General features: G+C 45.8%; 2 protein-coding genes across 4 annotated transcripts in view; one reads left to right on the top strand and one right to left on the bottom strand.

Moving 5' to 3' along the window:
- Positions 1-9,825: 9,825 nt before the first annotated feature.
- LOC310745480 (uncharacterized protein) lies at positions 9,826-12,026 on the top strand (the record flags this gene model as incomplete). Of its 2 annotated transcripts, XM_083578163.1 has the most annotated exons (6): positions 9,826-10,029; positions 10,387-10,528; positions 10,606-10,724; positions 10,811-10,960; positions 11,364-11,774; positions 11,886-12,026. In XM_083578163.1, 6 exons carry the CDS (start codon positions 9,826-9,828, stop codon positions 12,024-12,026), a joined length of 1,167 nt encoding a protein of 388 aa, XP_083434289.1. The 2 variants fall into 2 exon arrangements, with proteins under 2 accessions (XP_083434289.1, XP_083434288.1); XM_083578162.1 differs by having other exon boundaries at positions 11,364-12,026.
- A 5,750-nt stretch (positions 12,027-17,776) lies between these two features.
- The window catches only part of TBX20 (T-box transcription factor 20), a 43,696-nt gene continuing 35,706 nt past the window's right edge, over positions 17,777-25,766 (bottom strand). For both annotated transcript variants that reach the window (XM_083578149.1, XM_083578150.1), the window contains exons 7-8: positions 23,726-23,838; positions 17,777-22,211 (exon numbers count right to left, since the gene is read on the bottom strand). In XM_083578149.1, coding sequence (XP_083434275.1) covers positions 21,871-22,211; positions 23,726-23,838 — 454 coding nt within the window. In that variant the 3' untranslated portion in view covers positions 17,777-21,870. The remainder of the gene's footprint in view (positions 22,212-23,725; positions 23,839-25,766) is intronic.

Below are 25,766 nucleotides of genomic sequence, written 5' to 3'. Positions count from 1 at the left end.
TTTTGAATTTTAACGTCGTTATTTAATTGCACATACATTTGTTTTGGAATGGCATCTAATAAATCTTGCAAATGAATATATTCAGGCTGCAGTTCTACACAGACTTTCCCTGGGAATCATTCCTGTTGAATTTAGTGGGACTAGGTGCTCAACATCCAACCCCAGTCTGAGGGCACTTCTACACAGTCCCCATTTTCAGGTGGGATTCAATCATAGAACAGCAAATTTGAGTTGCACGGTTAAAGTCGATTAGCGTTCTTGCATAGCAAGAGTTTTCCCCGCCCCCCAAATAAGACTTCTCATGATATGTAAATGCACTAGAAGGGGTGAGAGAATAATTGTTTGATGCAACATTGTCTAACCTCCATGCACCCTTCGTGCAAACAAATCAGGGTGAACGCCCAGTAAATAGGTCATCCGGAAGCAGCATGAAATTGTGCTTCTGTTTGGAAGAATTTTTTTCTTCCTGGCTGGACTGATCTCTTGAAAAGCCTTTGTTATATCACTGTATGCATTTCTAAGCAAAACAATAATGTTCTGTGCTTGGCTGGAGGCTGGTTTTTTCAGGTTTACAAAACAAAACAAAAGTGCCTGTAAAAATCGCTGTGACAGACTATACATGGGTGTACATAAAATTAAATATTTAATCACTATACATCTTAGAATAAATTACATTCACACCAGTTGGCCTTTATATGAGATTCTATTTTAATAGATTCTTTATCATATAGGTTCTGTTTGTAATTGTGCTGGGATAAATAATTGACGCTTGCTTATCTGCTTAATTTTCTGTGTGGTGGCTAAAGGCTAATACTGTCATCATGCATGGATAATTGCCTGGAGCTGGACATTACAGTATCAAAGTCAGAACGAACCAAAATGCCATCTAATCCAATCCTCTGCCTTGAGGCAGAACCATCCACAGCCTCTCGCAGAACAGCCATGCAATCCTGCACATGGTGTGCCACAAGCAGACCGCATAGGCATTGCAGGGGGTGCTTTCAGAGCAAAAAGCTCGAGATGCATTATTCAAATGACCAGAGGGCATTATTCGCTTATTAAAAACATTGATAACCCACCCTGCATATGCACAGATACCAAGGTGGGGGTGCAGAAGAGAACATTTACAAACCATGTAGTGCATGGGTAGGCAAACTAAGGGCTGGGGGCCGGATCCAGCCCAATCGCCTTCTAAATCCGGCCTGTGGATGGTCCAGGAATCAGCATGTTTTTACATGAGTAGAAATGTCCTTTTATTTAAAATGCATCTCTGGATTATTTGTGGGGTCTGCCTGGTGTTTTTACACGAGTAGAATGTGTGCTTTTATTTAAAATGCATCTCTGGGTTATTTGTGGGGCATAGGAATTCGTTCATCCCCCCCCCAATATATATATATATATAGTCTGGCCCCCCACAAGGTCTGAGGGACAGTGGACCAGCCCCCTGCTGAAAAAGTTTGCTGACCCATGATGTAGTATATGGAATGTTAGGGGAGGGGTAGCTGGTGGGAGACACTTCTTTGGGGGTAACTTGCCCACCTTTCGTCCCCGCATTTTGCACTCAGCTCTCACCTGTGACTCCTAAAAGATGTCAGCATATGACAGAAGCCACACTCTGGGAAATGGCTTTTGAATGGCCGGCTAAACCAGGTGAGGGGAACTGATGGGTCCCAAACCGTTGCTGAGTTAGGAATAGGAAGACAGACTCCGGTGGGTTGAGTGGATGAGATCAATAAAGGTAAAGGGTAAAGGGACCCCTGACCATTAGGTCCAGTCATGGCCGACTCTGGGGTTGCGGCGCTCATCTCGCTTTATTGGCTGAGTTACAGATAGGTAGCCGTGTTGGTCTGCCATAGTCAAAACAAAAAATTTTTTTTCCTTCCAGTAGCACCTTAAAGACCAACTAAGTTAGTTCTTGGTATGAGCTTTCGTGTGCATGCACACTTCTTCAGATTATTGGCTGAGAGAGCCGGTGTACAGCTTCCAGGTCATGTGGCCAGCATGACTAAGCCGCTTCTGGCGAACCAGAGCAGCGCACGGAAACGCCATTTACCTTCCTGCCGGAGCGGTACCTATTTATCTACGTGCACTTTGATGTGCTTTCGAACTGCTAGGTGGGCAGGAGCAGGGACCGAGCAACGGGAGCTCACCCCATCGCGGGGATTCAAACCGCCGACCTTCCGATCGGCAAGTCCTAAGCTCTGTGGTTTAACCCACAGCGCCCCCCGCGTCCCCTGATGAGACCAATAGTGGGTCCCTTATTTAAGAAGGCAGGTTCTGCACATGCTGTAGAGGGAAGAGAGGGGCAGATGGGGCTTGTCAACCTGGGAAGGGAGCCCATCTAGGAGAAAACCTCTGAACGTAAACCTCTGCTGCCTTATGGCTATACTTGTCAGGGACTGAGCAGAGGAGGAACGGAGGAGACCGCCTCCCCATCCTGACCCTCCCAGGGAGGAGGAAGAAGAAGACAGTATAGATTTACAACAGGGGTTTGCGGGAGGTCACAGCGCAGAGGCAGAGGAGGGGGAAAGTTGGGAAAATCATGGGAGGGGAGGAGGAGGAGGCAGAACTGGAGCAGCAGCTGGCGGACGCATTTTCACAAGAAAGCATTCCAGACCCTCCATCTCCCAGAACCTGGCGAGCCTTAAAAGTAGGAGAGCAAAGAGCTCAAAGACAGAGGACACTTAGTGGCACCCGTAGAGGAGGTGATAAGGATGACGAATGTGGAAGTGGGAGAGACACAGGGGGGTGTTGAAGATTCACTTGGGACAACGCCATTATCCAAGAGGCTGGGTTCTATAGCCTCTCTCTGTAAAAACTGAAATAAAATAGGACTGTAAGAAACTTTTCCTTGTCTTTATACTTTCCTTGGCAACCAGCTGGGAGCCACTGACAACACCTTGACAACACTCATCTGGCGCCATCTGGTCTTGCATGTTTATAGTGCATTCAAATCGCTGTTTCTTTACTAATGTGCTGTATCTGAGTCCCGAGACCTCCATACACACTGCCCAGGCTTGCGCCCCAGAGAAGTCATTGCCTCCAACACAGCAAAACCAATGCAGGAAGCAGCAGTTACGAATTACTAGTCTTGGAAGCTACAGCAGGTGTCGTGATTCTCCAGTATTCACCCTGAGGCACACTCAATTGTCTCTCAGGACAGACAGATGCCAGCAACAAAATACACTAATCGATTAAAAAACCCAAAAGAGTCAGTTGGGTAAGGAGGCACCCAGCTTTGGGAAAGAGGTGGGGGGGTTCTGATAGGGCCCTAGAGCCCTCCCACCCCCTCCCCAAAACTGAGAAAGTGCTGACTAGGCTTTGGGAAGGAGGAGGGAAGACTCTAGGGCGCTCTCTTACCCAAGCTTTGAGAAGGCATCCTTGGTTCAGTGCCCAGTACCTGCACTTTGCTCACACAGCTCTAAATCTGCCTTTGAAACAGTTCAACAGAACAAATAAACGACAGTTATAAAAGCAACAACACATGGAAATAGAATGAGTTAACAGTCACCAACTTAAAAACCCTTAAGCTTTCTGGGGCCTGTTGTGGCACCAAAAAGCTAACAATGTTGGTACCGGTCATAATATAAAAAAATATAATATATATATAAAAACAGGCCACAGGTAAAGATGAAGGGGCCCCTGACCATTAGGTCCAGTCGTGACCGACTCTGGGGTTGTGGCGCTCATCTCGCTTTATTGGCCGAGGGAGCCGGCGTACAGCTCCTGTAGGACTACCGTAATTGCAGTCGTTCATACCCATTGAGTCAATCACCCATCTCCTACTACCCTCCTGAGAAAAACCCCACCCCACCCTCCCACTATATATAAGAGTCTGGTGACTTCTGTTTCAGTGTATCTGAAGAAGTGTGCTTATACCATGATAGCTTATACATGATAGCTTATACCAATAACAAACTTACTGTATTTTTCGCTCTATGGGGCACACTTTTTTCCCTCCAAAAATGAAGGGGAAATGTGTGTGCGTCCTATGGGGCGAATGCAGGCTTTCGCTGAAGCCTGGAGAGCGAGAGGGGTCAGTGCGCACCGACCCCTCTCGCTCTCCAGGCTTCAGGAAGCTATCCGCAAGCCCTGGGAGCCCGGCGGGAGTTCCCGCTGTGCTTCCTAGGCTTGCGGATAGCAGCCTGCATCCTGAAGCCTGGGGCGCACTGAGTAGCGTGCCCCGGGCTTCAGGCAGATATCTGCAAGCCTGGGGAGGCTTGCGGATAGCAGCCTGTTCTGGGGGCTGCTATCCCCAGGCTTGCGGATAGCAGCCTGTTCTGGGGGCTGGGGTCGGGGGAAGCTCGGGCTTCCCCCGCCCCAGCCCTGCGCCTGGGGGGGAAATTTTTTCCCCCTTTATCCCCCCCCCCACAACTAGGTGCGCCCTATGGGCCGGTGTGCCCTATAGGGCGAAAAATACGGTAGTTGGTCTCTAAGGTGCTACTGGACAATTTTTATTTTTATTTTATTTTATTTTGACCACGTCAGACCAACACAGCTACCTACCTGAATCTAGGTGCCAGTCAGAGTTCCGCAGTTCTCTAGGAGGGCATTTCACAAACATCAGCAGTACAGAGAAGGCTCTCTCTTGTGTCACCACACAGTGGACATCCCCTAAATTTGGAACATGGGAGATCTTCCCCCAGATATCTTTTATAATATCTATGTTGTTGTTGTTATGTCATAGGAGATCCCTATTTTCATCGGAGAAATGTTGAAGAGTATGTTTAAAGGTGATGTCCTTGGTTGGATCCAACACAAAATATGTATTTTAAATTGTGACTTGTCCACTATGAAGCCAAGTGTAAATTTGTATGCCATTATTTTCAACAGGAAGGTGTTGTGTAATTTAAATATAACAATATTATTTGCAATGAATTCAGTCATTTCATATGCCCCAGCTATTTTGAAAAAGTCTATGACTACAATATATTTTGCAGGATATTCCAGCTCAGCTAAAGAGGTTTGCCTTTTTAAACACAAAGAAAGACTGATGGATTCTCTGTCACACTGCATAATGTGCTTGCATGTGCTCAAAGAGGGAGATGGAAATTTATGCAGGCACAGGAAGTTCTTGCCATAGTCCTTTAAAGCTATAGACAGTTATATCATACCTGATATGTGACCATATCTTGTTATGGCAAAAAAAGACAATAAAAGTGACTGGAAGGACAATAGAAATTTATTTATTGTTACACTTTTATTCTGGCTTGTCAAATGGCTAAATGCACATCGTGGTAAATTATCGCTCAGTAAATGGTTACCATGTTCACATTTTGTATAGTGGAAGAAAAATTAAGCACCGGAAAAATTTCCACGCAAATCACTGATAGCTAGATGTGTAACCTCTTCAAGAGTTCCACCACCAGTTAAGTGTCTGAACTTCCATGGGGTTTTACAACAGCAAATCATTTATGTACTGTTCATTTAATATGTAACTCAACTAAAATTCAGTTGATTAAGCTAAGCATATTTAATCAGTTGACATCTAATTTTTATTCTTTCCAATGCAAAGTTACTACAGAATGTGTAGCTTAAAAGTCATAGTTAACAGGTGCTAATAGAATGTTTCTGCCGTATATGAGGATTACACTGTATAACCAACAGATGGCACTGTGTGCAAAACTATATTAATGTAGCATTTAAGAAATACCATAAATGTTTCCTATCTTTAAATGATACCGTATTACTCTAATACTTGGAGTGGCCAAACTTTTTCAGGCCAACAACTACATTGACTGATGCTCAGCCCTTGAGGGCTCCTTGCCAAAGTGGGAGTGGTTGAAATATGGAAGTGGGTGTGGCTAAAGTGTAAACATGGGTGTGGCCAGTTTTTCTTTTTAAATGATATACCGTATTTACTCGAATGTAATGCACACCTTTTTTTGCCAAATTATGTTGCAAAAATTAGGGCGTGCATTAGATTTGATGGCACATTACATTCGAGTAAATATGGTATTTTGGAAATCGGGGAAGGGGCATTACTAAAAGCATTTATTTATTAAATGAAAATGCCCCAGTTATTTCAATTCAGTTTATAATGGATCTCTGGTTAAGATTAAACAACAACAAGAATCAAATAGTGTGTTAGAAAAGAAACAGCTGTCTTTTCCCCTATGCTCAAGGAATTGGGACTTTTTGACTAAGGGAAGAACATGATATAGATTCATAAAAATGTGGGCTGATATTCAATATTATTCATAGAGTCATTGAAATCAATGCACTTAATTAACCTAAGCCCATTGATTTCGGTGAATCTACTCTGAGTATGATTTAGTTGGGTATCATTCCTTGTATTACGGGGAGAACAAAATAAGTTATTTTCTGCCTCTCAAAGTGCTGGAACTTGGAACTATAAAATCATAACTCCCTGTAATAGTGAACTCAGGTGATTAAGTACCTATAAGATTGGAAGCAAAGTAGAGGCACAGAAAATAAGGGTTTGTTTTCTATAAACTTTGGAGAATGCCTAGGTATGCAGCACGGCTGTGGCCTGGCTGGACGGAGCTGGCTGAGAGAGGTTCCCTGACCACCAGCAGGACCGTCTTACCCATAGGCACTAGGGGTGCCGGGTACCCGGGTGCTGGGCTCTCAGGGGCGCCAGGCTGAGAGTCTGGGGCCCAAGAGTTAAGTCCAGGGAAGATCGTGCCCATCTGTCGGAGCGCCACAGAAGGCTTTTCTGCTGCGGGTGGCTCTGCGCCGTGAGTTTGGGGACGAGTGAGCCAGCAAGGCGCTGAGGCAGCTGGCCGGTTCCACCCACCTGCGTGCCTGGGACTGGGCAACCTGGGGAGGGGGGTGCCTAGCGGATCTTTGCACCCTACGCCGCATATAATTAAGACAGCCCTGACTGTCACAATGGTCCCTGGGAGCCAGAAGAGCCTCACCCAGGAGCAAACCCCCAGCTGGGGTGGCCACCTGGCCTTCCAAAGATGGATTGGTTCTGTTTTAGCGGCACAGAGTCTCCTGCTCCCTTTGGGATGCCTTTGGTCATGTTCTAAGAAATAAAATGTAAAAGTTTTCCCCCACACCCTAACCTGCTTGTCTTGCGCAGCCTACCTGGCTAGGCACCTCGCCCTCCCTCCCTAGCTGGCTGATTGACGCTCCAGGCTAGCCAACAGAGCTCATCAGCCAGCAGGCTCTTCTGGGGTGGGAGGCGCTTGATGCCAATGGCTCCCAGAGAAGCAGCAAGACCTTTCCTGGAGCAGCAGCCTCTGCTTGCAAAGCTCCGCCTCCCTCGGCCTCTCGCTGGGGGTCTAATGGGTCTCTGGGCTCCTTCCCACCTCTAGAATGGATGGTGTGGAGGCTGCGGAGGAGGCCTTCTTACCTTGAGGGTTCAGTCACTGAAATGGCCCACATGAAGGGTGGCATGCAAATTTAATAAATAATCACCACCACCTGCCATTTCCTGGGCATTAAAGCACCATATACAGGCACCCCAAAACTCGGCCCTCCAGATGTTTTGGGACTACAACTCCCATCATCCCTAGCTAACAGGAGCAGTGGTCAGAGATGATGGGAATTGTAGTCCAAAACATCTGGAGGGCCGAGTTTGGGGATGCCTGCACCATCACCTTCCTATATTGGAGCTCTCAGGGGGATGAGGGGTTATGCCAACTGGAGGCAAAGCTCCATGAGGAAGAGAAGCAGAATCGGTGGTTATCTCTTCCCCCTTTTCTTCCTTCCTTCTATTTTGGATTGGTTTCTACATTTACGATTATTCTGACAGTTAGAAATTAAGCAGGTGGGGAGCATTTGCCAGGCACTGCCTGCTGCCTGTGGGGCCCAGATAAGCCTCCCGAGGGAATCTGAGAGGGGCTTGAGCCCCACAGCCCCTTGAAGTTGGGCATGAAGGCCTACAGGGTCAATTGCTGCGTCTCTGTCCAAGAAGAGCTGTGGGTGAGGAAGGTCAGCTTGGGCCCAGCAGGACAGGACTTGCCTGGGGACACCTCAGGCCTCTCCTTGGGCCTTGGGAAAGGGGCTTTTCCTCTTCCTTTTTCCTCCACATCCCTTCCATTCAGTGTCTTTGGACTTTCCAAACCTGAGGACAGGACTTGTCTCACCTTCTTTTAAATTGATGTCAGCTGGTTTAAGAGGCAACAAGAGTCTGCAAAGCAGGATAAAAATAAGAGGAAAAGGATTAAACTGTACATTTCAAAGAATATATACACCACCCTTGAGTTGCATGGCATTAATATTGTTCTAACCACTAGGCCACATGGACTGTCCTAGAACCTTGGCATTGAGGCCGGGAATTCCACATTCTCAACTGCTGTTGCCTAGCAATGGAACTTGTGACTGCTTGAACGGAGGTTCCTGCATCCTCAGCATCTCGAGGTTTGCAGAGGTGGCCTGTAGTGACCGGTGCTCAGTCACTACGTTGGAAGATGGCATCCCAAAGACTCCTGGAGGTAAGTGGAGGTTGCCATGGCCAGGGGACTTAACTCTAGAACCTAGATCAATGGTATCACCAAGTTTGGCAAAGAGCTATCCAAAGTCAAAGAAAGGGTTGAGCTTTGCCCAAGTTTCTGAAAGGGGAGAAGGAATGCCAAAAAGGAAAATTTAGTGTTCTATATTGCAGTTGATTGACTATTATTTTGAACAGAGGACTCCTTCTGATTTCTGTACATGTGAATCTGGGAGAGGCTTCGTTTCCATTTCTACACGCTGGATGTTATCTTTGTACTATAGTTTGGAGGGAAAGAGAGTGTGAGCGGCTGGCCCAGTGGAGGGGAAGGGGGTGCTAGATGGATCTGGTTTTTCTGCAGAGCTGATGCAGGGAGCCCTGCTGCCCACCTGTCCACAGAGTCCATCACAGGAAAGAGCTGCTCCCAGGTGCAGGCGAGGGAGAGACAGGAGGCCTGGCGGAGCTCTGCTCCTGGAGGAAGGATGGATGAGAAACAGCGCCATGGGCTCTGCTGAGACAGGCCAGCTCCCTCAGGCCTCCTCTCCCCCAACTGGCATCTGGCGGCAGCCAATTCAGCAGGTTGCCTCAGTGGGAGAGATGAGAACAGCATTCTAGACCCAGGGGCCTGAGCTTGTGAGTTGTCTTTTCCTCTGCCCTCCTTGCCCCTTTCCTTGTGTGTTGCATTTCTGTTGGTCAGATTGTTTCTTACAATAGAAGTTTGTGATTAGGGAGTTTCTTGCATTTGATTTCATGGAAGGCTCTCTTGGAGCTTTTTTGGCTTAAGAGAGGGCTACAAATGTTCTAAAGGAATGAATGCATGAATAAGGTCTCTAAGAAAATGGAGGACAGAGATTTTCAGTTTGTTTCCCAACCTACCTTGCCTGCGCTTTCCTGATCAACACAAAAACATGAATGGGTCTGATCCATTCTTCACATTCTGACGTTCATGTTTCTCTTTCTCATGGACAGGGCATTGATTTCGATGAGGATCAAATCTCGGAAATCAGTCTGGAAGAAGGGGAGGATCTTCCTCTAAGGTAATGCTGTGCTAATCCCCTGCCCCCAATCATCAGTTGTGAAATATACTCGGAATCGAGAGTGGATTTCATGCTCTTTATTCAGCTCATAGTGGTGAGGAGGAATGGAAGTTCCCCCATAATGTCTGCTTTATATACATTATTTACACAATGGGTCCCACGTGATTGGCTAATTCTGGGATTCTCCTGTAGGCCAATCAGGGTGCGGATTCACTTCCACCTGGAGCTGGATTGGGTGGCTCCTGTGGACCAATCAGACTGCTGCATTCTGAATCCTATTGAACTCAGTACATAACAAATTGCTTTCAAAAGCCACCACCCCGTCCATTTCTATGGTGGTGGTACTAGGGGTCTTTGAAGAATGGGAGGCAATAAAACCTTTTGATGCAAGTGCTACTCCTCTCTCCCCTCAGCATCCCAACCACAGGTTCTCCAGATGCGGCTGATGTTCCTCCCGAAGGCTTCAGCAAGGACCAGCTGAAGGCCAGATTTACGGATGTCGTCACCACGATGAAGAGTGGGAAGAAGATGGTCCGAAGGAAGGTGCTGCGAGATCTTTCCGACCTCCTGCAGAAGATCCAGGAATATGTGAGTTACTGAAGCAAAGCATTGCAACCATGCAGGGCTGTCAAGGCTTTCAGGCTGTCATTTCTAGGCCCACCCTGCAAGTTGCCCTAGGGACAATCAGGCATCCCGGTACATACCCAATTTTGAGAACAGAGCTGGGCCATAGCAGAATGAATCCTAGTGAGTAAAACAGCTGAGAAAAGACGTAAAAAGCAAACATCAGGGAAAGAGGGGTGGGAAGTCAAAAAGAAATTGTTTTTTTTTTCTGTATAGGATGCTAAATGTTTCGGAATGTTTTGAAGATTGAATATAAATGTTGTAGGATAAATGGTGATGGGTTGCTTCTCTTATCAGTCCCTTCTCTGGGTTTCTTCTCAGCCATCGGTAGCACTTCCTGCATCTTCCCTTGGCCAACTGGTGTCGATTTCCTGTCTGTGCGCATTGGATCCAGACCCGGAGTGCAGGCAGCGAGCAGCAGAGGCCCTCTGCCATCTTCTGCCCATCCTGCGGCGCAAAGAAGGTAAGACTGGAAGAATGCATCCCAGCATGGGGTGGGGTGAGCAAGACCCAAACTAACCCTTTGGCTTTCCTTTGCAGAGACGCTGGCACGAACGTCCAGGAACCAAACACTCATCATCAGAGCTCAGAAGGTCCTCAATTCCACCAGAGGTCCGGTTCCTGAATTATTCGTCAATGACTGCTACTCTCTTGCCAGGGTAAGTCGCTGTCACACAAGGCACCTGGGCTTTCTGCTCGCCAGCCCTGCCCTGTGGGCATCTCTGACCTTCCTCTCTTGCTTCAGGTCTTTGGCGCCTTTCTCCCTGTGGAGCAGCTCTTGGAGGCCATGTGCTTCCTGGCCAGCAACCTGGTTCTTGAGAGCAGCTTCAACCCCTTGGACATCTCCCACCTGCTGCAAGAGTTCATCAAGCAGTTTAGTGGCAAAGCAGTAGAGGTAAGGTGTCTGCAAAGGTGGGAGAGAAGAAGAATCTCCGCTTTGGTGTAGAGGAGGCAACCTCATGTCATTGGGTGGCCATGTTTGTTGAGAGGGGCCTGGCAATGTCAGGACAAGAAGCTCAGCCAAGGGTCCTGAGAAACATGGGTTCCGGAATGGGGAGTCTTCCTTCTGGGAGCAGACGGGCAAGCTTCTTCTCTTGGCCTACAATGGAGAGGGGAACTGGTTCCCTGGAGCTGCCTGTGTCCAATACTCCCGAGGACCCTGATTGGTACCTTTGAAGGAAGATGGCTGTGGTGGCACAGGTCAAGGGTCCCTCTTTTGATGAGGGATGGAGGGATCTGCCTGCAGACAGCCCTGCTTCCTTTTACTCTCCAAGGAACCCTTTCCTTTTCTCTGACAGGTGGAGGTGCTGCTGGAGGCCTTCTACAAATTCACCCAGGGGCCTACAGTGGAGGGCAGAAACATGGCCGTCTTCGCTTTCTGCATCTTGTCACACCACCGCCTGGAGAAAGTGGTTGAATACCTCCTCCAGTTTCCCTTTGGGCATGGAGCCCTCCAGGTTCTACTGGGCTACGGGAAAGGTTGGCAAGCTGCAGAGCTTGGTCAGAAAGCCCTTGCTGCCATTTCCTCTCTCTGGGGCAGGGCAGCAAGCAGAAGACTTGAATCTGACCATTGCTCTTGTTTTTGCATTCACAGAGGCTGCCAGAGAATATGGAAGGAGGTTTTAGCATTGGCCGACCAAGAGCAACTGCTCCATCTCATGGCCGAGCAGCTTTACCAAAGCCCCTTGGTGGAATCTGCCACCCAAGTGGTAAGGACCAACCACCTGCTTTCTGGCTTCCTTCTTCCCAGGGTGATATCGAGGGGTTTCCGTATTCTGCACAAAAGCAGGGAAAGTGACTTGCACCTCTCTCTCTTCCAGGAACATCTCACCAGCCTGTTGCACACCATCTTCAGGATGGAGGAATACAAGGCAGCTGTGCGCCGGAACTTCCCACAGCTGCTGATCGCTCTCCTGGGGATGGTTGTCAACTTCCACTATGACCAGGAATTCCTCGGGTGAGTAGTGTGCTGCAAAGACGCCAATGGAGTCCTTTTCCCTTCAAGCTCTGGGTGTTTCCAGTCCAGCTTGATTTTCCAAGGGAGGCTCTCTTTCAGGCAGCTGCTAGGGAGCAAGGATGGGGAAGGAATTTGAGTGTGGAGGTCTTTAAGCAGAGGCTTGACAACCATATGTCAGGAGTGCTCTGATGGTGTTTCCTGCTTGGCAGGGGGTTGGACTCGATGGCCCTTGTGGTCTCTTCCAACTCTATGATTCTATGATTCTATGACCCTCCTGGTAAAACTGGCCTAATCCAAGGGAGGGCAGAATTCTTCTTTGGAGCCCTGAACAAAAGTTCTTCTTCCTTCAAAAGGCTCGGGATACAGTGCAACACTCTGTTGAAGGTCTGACTTGTAAAATTGTGAATGCAGTAGATGCACGACAGATACCGTACATGCAGTAAATCTGACTTGCAGAGTTAATTGCTGCTTCAAGGTAGCAATGGCCTCAAGCTTAAATGTCCTTAAAAGATCCATCTTCTAAAGTAGACAAATTCATGGAAAATTATATCTGTCAGTAGAATATATACCTGTACCTTTCTCATCTGTACATATTCTGACAGCTCTTTTAAATCAAAAGGTTTCAGTAGGTCTTTGTCTGTCCTTGTGTTCTTGCCATCATATTCAGAGGCAATGCATCTCTGATTAGCAAATATTGGAACTAAGTGATCCAGGAGGTTTAGATCTCTCATGAGCTTCCTTGTTCAGCACTGATGTAGGCAGAAGGCTAGATTTCATGGCTGGTTGGTTGAATCCAAAGGTAATTCTTGTTAGATTATGCTATTCTTCCGCTTAGCGTTCATTCCTTTAAAATGAGAGCTCCTCAGTGGAAGACTGTTCCCTCTAGCTCACAACCCCAGTGGTGCAACAATGCCATCGTGTGGCCAATTTTAATAAAAGCTGCTGGTGTGAAATGCTGAGAGGTCATTTGTTTCTTCGCCTAGGGTCACCTCCAGACCATCAGTATTTTGCAGTAGAAATTCAGTCATGTACCAGGAATGTAGGTGTGCACAGTTTAAGTGGATTTAAAGCACTCTGGTGCTCTGATGCAATCAATTCATTTTTTATTTTTTTTAAAGCCAGACTTTTTGCAGTTAGAAGAGGGACAGATGTGGGATAAACAACTAATTAATGGGAAGACAGATGACATCTATCTTTTTCGTATTTAACATTTGGCATTTCTGTATTGAACTGTTAAGACTTTTTTTTTCAAAAATGGCTGCTGCTTAAGTTGTCTGTTATTGCTTTAGTTTTCTGTACACCACTTTGTGATAAGTACTATAGAAATGGTAATTAAGTACCCAAAAAACTTTAAAACAACCACTGCACAAGCAAATCTGGATGGCTGCTCCTTGTTGTATAGCCTCCCGCTAAGCAGAACAAATGCTTGATGAAGAAAGGACATGGTCCAACCTCTGTGTAAACATCGAGCAAGCAAATCAGGATGAATACTCAATACTGTAAACAAGTTGTATGGAGGAGTCCCAAGGGAAAGCATGGGTGCAGAGAGGAAACGTCTGTCCTTTAGGATGTTCGACTCAGGAAAAATAGGACACCGTAAGATATCCTAGAAGTCAGACAAAGGGAAATAACCTCTCCATGACACACACACCCTTCCACACCTTCATTATAGGCTGTGCCTGAAAGTACAGGACAGGCACAATGGAGTCTGGCTAAGACCCTGATGGATGGTCTAATTCAATATATGGCAGTTTCCTATGTCCCTACCATGGCCCTATCTACCACTGGGTGAACCAAGTCAGAGGAGAACAGAAAAGTAGACTAAGGGAAAGCTGCACACACATGAAAATCTGCTTCCTGCCTTCTGTTTTAATGAAGAGCCAGTCACCAGGCCCAGTTTATAGGTGCCTGTGGCAATCACACAGGGTCCCCGGACGTTTGACAGTCTATTGATCCCTGTGCCACCACTATGATCACTTCCCCGCTGCCACCAATAACTTCTAACTGATTATCCCAACTGTCTATCTGACTCCTCCTAACAGTTTCTCTCACTCTCTCACATCAAAACTCAGCCAACCCACAGACTTATTCTCCCTCTTCCTTCTCCAACTCCCAACTGACTTCCCAACAACTCCAACTGTAACTCTAACTCCTCCCCTTGGGTTCCCACTGGCCAATCACTTCACACTCATTTAACCCTTTCCTTATGACCCACCTAGGAGGGAAAACGCCACAGGGCCCCTTGGTACTGTGCAACTGGATTTGTACAGATGCTGTTTCTTACCAAACCCAGACTGAAATCTATCTAGATTCCAGCGCCAAATTAGCTCTGTTGAGCTAAAACACAAATAAAAAGGGAGTCGTGTGGTCAAAAGGGCAAAGAAGAAGTCTCTCAAAAAATGGCATGTGCCACTGGTTGGCCACCAAGCTTGTTCCTCCCCACTGGAGATACCGCAGGATCAGGCCTGCACTATCTGACGTTCGCTACCACAGAGCATGGCGACGGCTGCCAACTTAGATGGCTTTAAGTGGGCATTAGCAGGGCCGGATTTAGGTTTGATGAGGCCCTCCGCTACTGAACGTAATGGAGCCCTTTATATGTCCAGCTGCCCTTTGTCAACAACAAATTGCCGTTGTTTTTTGTGTTGAATATATGCTATATGGTAATTTATGGACCTAATACGTATCTAAAGCCATTTGCACATAACAAATATGCATTTTATCAAAGTAACTGTTGAACGGAAATACAATTAAGAAGAAGTATATTAATAGTGAAATAATTATTGAGCTGTAACTGTATGTAGGTTTTCTTTTATTTGGGTTTTTTATCTTATATTTTGGAAATGTACATCCAGTTGTTTTTTTCTTTAATTTTTTTGGGGGGCCCCAAGAGAGTGTGGCCCTAAGCTATAGCTTGTTTAGCTTATACATAAATATGACATAAATCCAAGGAGGAGAGAGTAATCAGTGGCTACTAATCAAGACGCGGGTGGCGCTGTGGGTTAAACCACAGAGCCTAGGGCATGCTGATCAGAAGGTCGGCGGTTCGAATCCCCATGATGGGTGAGCTCCCGTTGCTCAGTCCCTGCTCCTGCCAACCTAGCAGTTCGAAAGCACGTCAAAGTGCAGTTAGATAAATAGTTACCGCTCCGGCGGGAAGGTAAACGGCGTTTACGTGCGCTGCTCTGTTTTTTATTTTAAAATAATATTTATTAAGAGTTTAAAGATTACAAAGAAAAGAAAAGAAAAGAAAAGTTAAACAAAGCAAAACAATACAATACATGAAAAACAAAAAAAACAAAACACTGCTTATCTTTACAAAACAAAAACAAAAGCAAAAACAGAAACAATTAACAACACATCCAGTATTTCCATATCTTATCTTTCATTTACTTGTTTCGACGACCTCCTCACACCTCCCTTCTTTGTATTCTAGTTCAGTTAGCTATTTCAGCAAATCCTTTCCATCTTTCTCAGTTTTTGTCCTATAATTTATCTTAACACAATCTAACCTTATTTTTTCCCCTTTGGCCCATTAACAGTCTATTTTTACTTAATTCTTTATAACATTTCTGCTAAAGCCATATAACTTCATTCCAGCATCTTTCTAACATTCATTAATTTTAGTGGTACATGACACCAGTCAAGCTTGCAAAAATCTATCATTTGCCCGATAATAAATGTTGGAAATGTAAAGAGACTGAAGGTACATTCTTTCACCTTTGGTGGACATGCCCAAGGATTAAGACTTTCTGGGAGATGATCTATAATGAAATGAAAAAGGTATTTAAATATACCTTTCTGAAGAAACCAGAGGCCTTTCTCCTGGGCATGGTCAGCCAGTTGGTGCCAAAGAAGGATAGAATTTTCTTTATGTACGCTACAACAGCAGCAAGAATACTTATTGCAAAGTACTGGAAGACACAAGATCTACCCACCCGGGAAGAATGGCAGATGAAGGTGATGGACTACATGGAACTGGCAGAAATGACTGGCAGAATCCGAGACCAGGGAGAAAAGTCGGTGGAGGAAGATTGGAAGAAATTTAAGGACTATTTACCTTCAGTCTCATTACATTTCCAACATTTATTATCGGGCAGATGGTAAATTTTTGCAAGCTTGACTGGTGTCATGTACCACCTGTAAATCATTTTCATTAAATTCTCTCTTAAGGCATTACATGCCGTAAACTTCATACCTGTGGTCCATAACTGTTCCCAGTCAGCCATCATGATGTTGTGTCCAACATCTTGTGCCCATTTAATCATAGCAGATTTCACCGTTTCATCCTGAGTGTTCCATTTCAACAGCAAGTTATACATTCTTGATAAATTCTTAATTTTGGGGTCTAACAATTCTGTTTCCAATTTTGATTTTTCCACCTGGAAGCCAAGTTTTTTATCCAAATTATATGCCTCCATTATTTGGTAGTAATGGAGCCAGTCTCGCACTTTGTTTTTTAGTTTTTCAAAACTCTGCAGTTTTATTCTATCTCCCTCTTGTTCCAGAATTTCCCAATATTTTGGCCATTTGGCCTCCATATTGAGTTTTTTCTGAGCCTTCGCTTCCATTGGTGACAACCATCTTGGGGTTTTATTTTCTAACAAGTCCTTATATCTTATCCAGACATTAAACAGTGCTTTTCTAACAATGTGGTTTTTAAACGCTTTATGTGCTTTAACCTTGTCATACCACAAATATGCATGCCAACCAAATACGTTGTTAAAACCTAAGTCCAACACATCAGTGTTTTCAAGAAGCAGCCACTCTCTCAGCCAGCAAAAAGCTGCTGATTCATAGTAAGGTTTAAGGTCTGGCAGGGCAAATCCACCTCTTTCTTTAGCATCAGTTAATATCTTAAATTTTATTCGAGGCTTCTTGCCCTGCCAGACAAATCTAGAGATATCTCTCTGCCACTTCTTGAAACAGTCCATTTTGTCCAAGATTTGCAACGTTTGGAACAAAAACAGCATCCTTGGCAATACGTTCATTTTTATCACAGCAATTCGGCCTAACAGTGATAACTTCAGATTTGACCATATTTCTAAGTCCTTTTTCACTTCAATCCAACATTTTTCATAGTTATCCTTAAATAGATTCACATTCTTAGCAGTCATGTTCACCCCTAAATATTTCACTTTCTTAACCAGTGTTAATCCTGTCTCCTTCTGAAACTTATCTCTCTCAATCACAGTTAGGTTTTTCTCTAAAACCTTAGTTTTCATCTTGTTCAACTTAAAACCTACCTGACCAAATTCTTGAATCAGTTCCAGTACTCTTTTAGTACTAGATTCTGGCTCCTGTAAAGTCAATACCAAATCATCAGCAAGAGCTTTCAGTTTATACTGTTTAGCTCCCACTTGTATACCTCCGTGCGCTGCTCTGGTTCACCAGAAGCGGCTTAGTCATGCTGGCCACATGACCCGGAAGCTGTACGCCGGCTCCCTCGGCCAATAAAGCAAGATGAGTGCCGCAACCCCAGAGTCGTCCACGACTGGACCTAATGGTCAGGGGTCCCTTTACCTTTACTAATCAAAATGGATACTTGCTGCTTCCACGAACAGAGGCAGTTTGGCTCTCAATACCAGCTGGGGAATATAAACGTGAGAGAGACCTATTTGCTCTCAAGTCCTGCTTTGGGTCTTGACTTTGGGGTGCTGGTAGCCAGCAGGTGCTCTGCATGGCCATTCAAAAATACTGTATGTCAAATGGTTTAAAATCGAAACAAGCTTGAACAAATGAACACATACCATATTTAAAAATCCCAGTATTTTAATGAAAGGAAAAAATGAATATCCACACATTTGCACTTATGTACAACTTTGTGATATATATATATTTATATATAATCATTTTAAGCTGTTTACAAATCACATTTAGTGCTTGAAATATCACATCATGTTGATATTATATTTCTGGCAGAAATAAATATATTGCACTTAAAAAGAATCTTTTGGTTGTTGATGCTGGATATTGTTTTCTAATTTGCAGTGCAAGCCTATACACTTCGACACAGATATTAGTCCCATTGTGCTCAATGGGATTTTCTCCCAGATAAGTGGATTTCGGATTGCAGTCTTACATACTCAACTTCTTTTTCGTAAAACATTTTGCCCTCACCTCCCAAATTACGCACGCACACACGTCATTACATGGTGAATGTGTTCACACAATTAATTTAAACCATTTAACACAGCAAACAGACCAGTAATACATTCTGTTAAGAGAGACTACCTCCAGTTTTTACTTTCCCTATGTTTACAGAAACACTTTCCTCCTATTTCTGGTATTACAGTAAGAAACTAAATGCTCGTTTAAAATGTGCCAAAGCTAAAATACAGCAATCTGTATTTTTTTTGTCCAAAATCATTTTTAAAAGAAGTTATTTAGAAAGTAACACAATTATTGACTGAAATCACTTTCTTCAGTATTTTAAAACAATATCAAACCCTGATCTTTTAAACCAGAAACTGTCATAAATAAACCCTTCATCCCATTAAGATTCAGGAAGTACCAGAACCATATTTACTGCAAATAATGAGCAGGAAAAACAAAGAATCTGATTTTGTGGTAAAAGCAAGTTGGAAAAGTGAAAAGGAAAAGGTTTAGCTGACTCCCCAACCCTAAAGGCATCGTAGTCCAACAGCTTCAGTGCTCAGGTGCAGCTTCTCCCAAATCTCTGCAGTACAGTGGTACTTCGGGTTAAAATTCGTTCCGGAGGTCCGTTCTTAACCTGAAACTGTTCTTAACCTGAAGCACCACTTTAGCTAATGGGGCCTCCTGCTGCTGCTGCCGTGCCGCCGGAGCACGATTTCTGTTCTCATCCTGAAGCAAAGTTCTTAACCCGAGGTACTATTTCTGGGTTAGTGGAGTCTGTAACCTGAAGCGTATGTAACCTGAAACGTATGTATCCCGAGGTACCACTGTACTGGGAAATGCTCAACACATGCAAGTGGGACATGACACGTTTTGCAGAAATGAGAAGAGGCAACCCTTACTTACGTCATGAAATTTGATGGGTGCCTAACAGCCCCACAAAGTCTTCTACTGCGCCCACTATTTTGAGCAGCCGTTTCAGTGTTTATCTGCCCACAATTGGCAGATAAACTATATGTGCCCCTTAGTCTGGTTTAAATCACAGGCCCTTAGGCTTAGGATGAACCAACTGCAGCAGCTATGAACCTGTGGGGAGGAACGGATTGTTTAGTCTTCTTTCCCATCACTGTCGGATTAGCAGTTTCTACCATCATTTCCAACCTGCTTCCATGGGTTTGCAAGCAGATTCAGGCAGCGGAGGTAGGTCCATTAGGGCAAAGGGGACAGTGCCCCACAACTTCACTCTGCTCTCACTTTCCTGCTACCTACCTTCTTACTTACAACTTGTCAGTGGCATAGCGTGGGTTGCCTGTGCCCGGCGCCATGAATAGGGGGTGGGATGGAGAGAAACGGATGGAGGACACATGCACGTTCAACTGCCTAATGGTGTCCGTATCACTTCCTGGTTTGCATGGAGAAGCCGTTTTCAATGGAGCCAAGCAACGGAAGCACACAGCTGTATTGAGGCAGCAGCAAGTGTTGAAATTTTTCGCCCCTAACAATTTTGTGTCTGGGACAACTGCCCCCCACTACACCATGACTCACTGTTGGTTTTATAGAACTTGGCAGCAAGAAGGGTGAGGACAAACTAATAATAAGTTGTCTCAGCCTGTCCTTGGCTCTAACACCACCTACTGTTGGGTGCCAACAACCACTGGGTTCTGGGAACATGGTAAGGTAATGCTTGTCTCATTGCAGAGCCAGATCCTAAACACTACAGGCTCTCCACATTGCTAAAGCAGCCAGAGAGTCAGTTTTAAGCAACCCCATACAGCTAATGGTTCTGTGATGCCACCTTCCCTTAACGTTCTCTAGATCTTTCTCAACAGGATTGGGCAACACCAAAGTTGCAATCCTTTGCAGCCCCCCGTTTATCCATTGGATAAATCTTCATACTATGGAATTAGAAATCAAGAGAACTGAAAATTTATTGGGCCTTTTAGAATGTAGTTTCAATGCTTTCAGTTCTTTAGCTAGGAACTTGCTTAAACAATGACTTGAAAAAATGGTGGTTGGGGCATTGTTGACTCATCTTGAGATGGGGCTTTCTGCTCCTCTCGGTCTTTCCATATTACAGATACGTGTTCCCATTCAGGGCGTCTGATTGGGAGTGGGTTGGATTTTACCATCCTTCCAGGACTGAGGTTTTCCCTATTGCTTTTTTCTAATTTTCAGCAAGGACCACACACCAATGCACCTCTTTTAGTTTTTTCATGCTCGTTCTCATTACGGAAACTCTTGATGCCTATCTACTGAATTTGTAGTGTTCTGCGTTACATAATAATCAGGGAAAGGAAACGCTTCACGTCTCACCTTTTGTTCCAAAATGCAATTATGCAAGGAAGAAGGCCTTGAAGGTGAACAACGGCAGGTGCCAACAACCTCCCGCTTCTAAATGTTCCTCTGCCACATATTTTTCTAGCACAGGTAGGCCTCGTAGATACAATGTCACATCAACAGAGTTGTCAGTTATCTGTTGTGGCCTCTGAAAATGCTCCAATAATGTGGGTGTGCTCTGGGTCCGCATGATGCAGCCATCTTGCAGTTTTGGCATATGCCCAGATGGGAAATCACCTGGAAATCCCATGTATCCTACCTTGAGTTCCATGATGGAAGAAAGGCAGGATGGAAAAGTAGAAAAATAAATAAATAGGCCCCCAGGGACCACATGAACACACCCAATATGGCCCACAGACACTGGTATCAATACTGCTTATGCCATCCTACCAAATTACTGGGCAGGCATGGGATCTAGTCATAAGATCAGCCCCAGAGCAACATGTATGGATCAGGGCTGAGTAACAGACAGGTGAAGCCTGAAGCTGCTGCTCTTCAGCCTTGTACAATGTTCTTCAAAGTAACACTGTGCTAAACCTCACCCTCACCAATTCCAGATATATCGCCATTGCAGATGGTAAGAGTGAGGTGCATGTGACAGACGCCATAGATTAGTAGCCCACAAATTGTCCCAACATTTGCAATGAGCTGTGAATAAAATAACAGAATGCAGAGCAATCTTCAGTCACCCTGTTTTACCATCAGTCCTCCCTGCTGCTGTCAATATCCAAGAAAAAAACACCTGAGCTATATGAACCATTGGCATGTTCTATCATCTGAATTTGGCAAACTGTGGTTAACCTTATCTATGGTTTGGTGAAACAGCTTCCATTCATTTCAAACAAGGCTCATGCAGGAGGAATTCCAGCGGATTATGCCCAGTGTTCTTAACTAACTGGATTCCATATTTAAAATAAAGGAGTTTAAAGGATGGTAAGGGGAAGGGAATGGTGCAGTCTTTTCCTTCTGTTTCTTTCATAGCGAGCTTAATGCTGAAGTAGCCTAAACATGCTCAAAGCAACAAATATCGCCCCCCCCCCCATTCATAAAAAGCAATGAAGTTATCAGCACAGTATTGCCTCTTTGGCCTCTGTCAGGAGGGGAAGTCTATACACAATTCAAACTATACACTGCTGCATGATGGCAGCCTCACATCTAGTGGTTATGATGCACCTTCAGATCGTTCAGTGTTTAATTAGAGACCTTGCAACATTTGGAGTCCCTCTGGCCATGCCCATTTTCAGAGCCACTCAAGCTCCCTGAACCATCCCTTAAAACGGATCCTCCAAGAGGAGGGATCTAACTCCACAATGCCTTTATGCAAGCTGGTTTTCTTAGTCGTTTCGCCCTGGGCCTTCCCAACAGGCCCAGGCTGGTTTGCCTGCCAAGTCTTGGCTTCTCTCGCCTTAGGTCAGTCATACGAAAGGGGTCATCACCGCAGAGGAGTGGCGCAGTCCTTGAATTGCTGCGTAAGGACCCTGCTGAAAGTAGTGGTGGTACCTGGGCATGTGGAAAGAAGGGAACGTTGGGCCACTGCCCTGCATCGAGCTGGCAATGGCAGAAGGGGTTAGAGGCATTCCCAGGCGGCTGTATGGGGGCAGGGAGCCTTGGATCGGGTGAGGAATCGGCGTAGCTATGGACGCAGCACCGGAACCAAGAGCGGTCAAGGACTGCGGGTGTTGGAATCCCGGGAAACTTGATGTCGACGAGACCCAGGAACTGAGGGGCAGGTTGTCGGAAGTGGTAAAAGCTGATCCTGCAAACAAAGGAAAAGAGTGGAGGTTTGCATAAGGGCAACTAAATCCAATGTACCAACTGATGTACCATATTTTCCGCCCTATAGGACGCACTTTTTCCCCTCCAAAAATGAAGGGGAAATGTGTGTGCGTCCTATGGGGCGAATGCAGGCTTTTGCTGAAGCCTGGAGAGCTAGAGGGGTCGGTGCGCACTGACCCTTCTCACTCTCCAGGCTTCAGGAAGCTATCCACAAGCCCTGGGAGCCCACGGGAGTTCCCGCCGGGCTCCCAAGGCTTGTGGACAGCAGCCTGCAGCCCGAAACCTGGGGAGCACAGCGGAGCACAGCGGAGCACCCCAGGCTTTGGGCAGCTCTCTGCAACCCTGGGGAGCCCGGCGCGAAGTCTCGCCGGTCTCCCCAGGGTTGCGGAGAGCTGCCTGCATCCCAAAGCCTGGGGCAGGCTGAGCAGTGCGCCCCGGGCTTCAGGCAGCTCTCCGCAAGCCTGGGGAGACCAGCGAGACTTCCCGCCGGGCTCCCTAGGCTTGCGGATAGCAGCCTGTTCTGGGGGCTGGGGTCGGGGGAAGCTCGGGCTTCCCCCGCTCCAGCCCCGCGCCTGGGGGGAAAAACAATTTTTTCCCCTTTATTCCCCCCCCAAAAAACTAGGTGTGCCCTATGGGCCGGTGCACCCTATGGGGCAAAAAATACGGTAAATATTGGGGCTGCCGTAGCAAGACCACATGAGGTTAGGGGGCATACTCAGCCAGAGCCAGGGCCTTTTCAGCACTGGCTCCGGCCTGGTGGAACGCTCTGCCTCATGAGACCAGGGCCCTGCAGGATCTGATTTCTTTCCTCAGGGCCTGTAAGACAGAGTTGTTCCGCCTGGCCTTTGGCTTGGAATCCCCTCCCCCTCTTTCATTTTCCTTCTGTGATGGAACTCCTATTTGGGGACTTGCCTGGCTTTTTTCTGGCCCATGTAGGACCAGTCTGGAAAGTTAGCCTTGGTGAAGACTTGACGTTACCATCCCCAAAAAAGTTTTTGATTTGAGTTTCCATTGAAATGAGGCCGTATTTTAATATTTTAATGTTTTAATGTTGTATTTTAATCTTGTTTTTAAGTTGTATTTCAATCAATTTGTTTTTATATTGGGTGTTAGCCACCCTGAGCCCGGTCTTGGCTGGGGAGGGCGGGGTATAAATAAAATTTTTTATTATTATTATTATTATTATTATTATTATTATTATTATTTATTATTATAAAAAGGGGTCACTGCCACATGCACAGCAGGCACAGCTGATTTTCTTCAAGGGGCCGGTTATTTATCATGTTATTTATTTATCTTGGATCATTTAAAAATAATCGATAAATAAAAGGAGAGGGCACGCAGATTCCAAGCATTGTGCATAATCAGATTCACAATGATACAGGAATCGCATGGAAGAAGGGGTACCTCCTCTTTCCAAACTGTGGGCTCGTTTGAAAGTACCAAAGGTTCTGATCTTGAACCTCTGCTCTTCAAGATCAGATGTTCTCCTACCTCTGCTTTGGGCTGCTTGGTTCTCGTCTCCCAGAACTTCATCCTCTGCGCCATAGGTTCTGATCGGGGATCGTGCATAGGAATGCTTTTGAATAAGGCTTTCTACGCTTTCTCTGCGAAAGACAACATTCCACGTTAGCAACAGACTGAAAGCCATCTATGCACTTCTTTAATAGCTCCCTCTACTCCTAGTATGGGCCAGCCCAGTCATGAGGCATGGTGAGGCCACTGCCTCAGGTGTCAGGATGCGCAAAGACAGCAAATTCAGACTTAGATCTTTATCCCCTCATCTTGTTCATGATGTAAATCTTCACTTCACGTTCCCCTGGTGGGAAAGCGGGGCATTTTGTGGTTTACCTCAGGTGTCAAAATGTCTTGGGCAGGCCGTTTGATGGACATACAATGGAAGCATGTGCTTGGATTCTTTTGAACTGGCAGCCCTTTCAGATATTCCCGTAAAAAACACCAGGAACCTTGACTGAGGTAAGTCAGGCTGAAAACTGACTTCATGGGATACCCAGTAAAATAGAATACCCCATAGACTAGAACAGAGTTGCAAGAGCCCCAGTTATGATGGGGGCATAGAGAGGATCTTAAACGGCATGTTAAAGGTAAAGGGTAAAGGGACCCCTGACCATTAGGTCCAGTCGTGACCGTCTCTGGGGTTGCAGCGCTCATCTCGCTTTATTGGCCGAGGGAGCCGGCGTACAGCTTCCAGGTCATGTGGCCAGCATGACTAAGCCACTTCTGACGAACCAGAGCAGCACACGGAAACGCCGTTTACCTTCCCGCCGGACCGGTACCTATTTATCTACTTGCGCTTTGACGTGCTTTCGAACTGCTAGGTTGGCAGGAGCTGGGACCAAGCAACGGGAGCTCACCCCGTCGTGGGGATTCGAACCGCCGACCTTCTGATCGGCAAGCCCTAGGCTCTGTGGTTTAACCCACAGCGCCACCCACGTCCCAAAAGACACATTGCAGCCAGGCAAAAGCAGTTTGTGGAGTATGGTCAGGAAGAGATATGCAAAAAGCATAACCAGGGCAGAGTCCCAGGGGCCACATAAAGAAGTCTGAAGGGCCACATTCAGTGCCACCCCCAGACCTGAGGTTCCCTACCCTTGCACTAGCACATAATTGTGTAAATTCTCCCTGGCCGTGAGCCAGATTATTTCCAGAGCTGCCAAAGCATCACAAGCCAGATGGCACAGAATTCAAGCCAACTCAGCAATGACTACCACTCACTGTAGATTTTACAGGCAGAAGATTATGATAGAGGATGGTATTTATTTTTGACCCCACTGTGCTGGGGTCACTGCAGTTTGGGTCGCTTTGAGCCAGTCTGCCTCAAATTCTCATGGGACAGGTTTTTGTAATGTTCTGATTAAACTCATGCAGCAGGGCAGAGAAGCATTTTGCTTCTTTTTCTGTGTGTTCGCTATGAGTACAGAATTCACCCAAAGTTTCATTTCATTTCTTCAAATACTTAACAAGAAACATCACATAGATTTCAGCTGCACTGCTAGAAAGCTTAGTAGTAGTAGTAAGAAGAACCACCGATTTAATGAACAAAGCCATTTTATCTATCAGGATTCCCCAAAGGCCAATCTGACCTGATGCACTTCAAATCAGCTGTCTATCCCTGCTCCCATAGACAATCCAGTTAATTGAAGTCATTTAAACCTAGCCTTTGGCAGAGATCCCTGCTGAACCCGCGTTTGGTAACTCAGGCTAACTAAAAATGCATTGCCTTTCAGCAAAGCCTACTACATTTAAAAATAAAATAAAATGGGGGGACAGTTTACCAAACAGTGCAATAAATCCATCACAGTGATCCCACCTCCTTACAAAAGGACCGAGAATATTTTGTCCTTGGAATATCACTGGTATCATTACATACGGTATACAAGCCTCTTGGAGGAGAGGGGAAATGAGAGTAAAGAGTGAAAGGGGGAAAGGGAGGGGAATCTTATTGAAGCAATTTACTTGCAGGGACTGGAAGTGGACAGAAAGCAATGGCAGTTGCTACTGAGAGGAGGCTATA

The sequence above is a fragment of the Podarcis filfolensis genome, assembly GCF_964270895.1.
Source record: "Podarcis filfolensis genome assembly, chromosome: 12".
Classification (NCBI taxonomy): Eukaryota; Metazoa; Chordata; class Lepidosauria; order Squamata; family Lacertidae; genus Podarcis; species Podarcis filfolensis.
The sequence above is the reverse complement of the archived record's forward strand: the minus strand, read 5'-3'. Positions and strand labels throughout refer to the sequence as shown.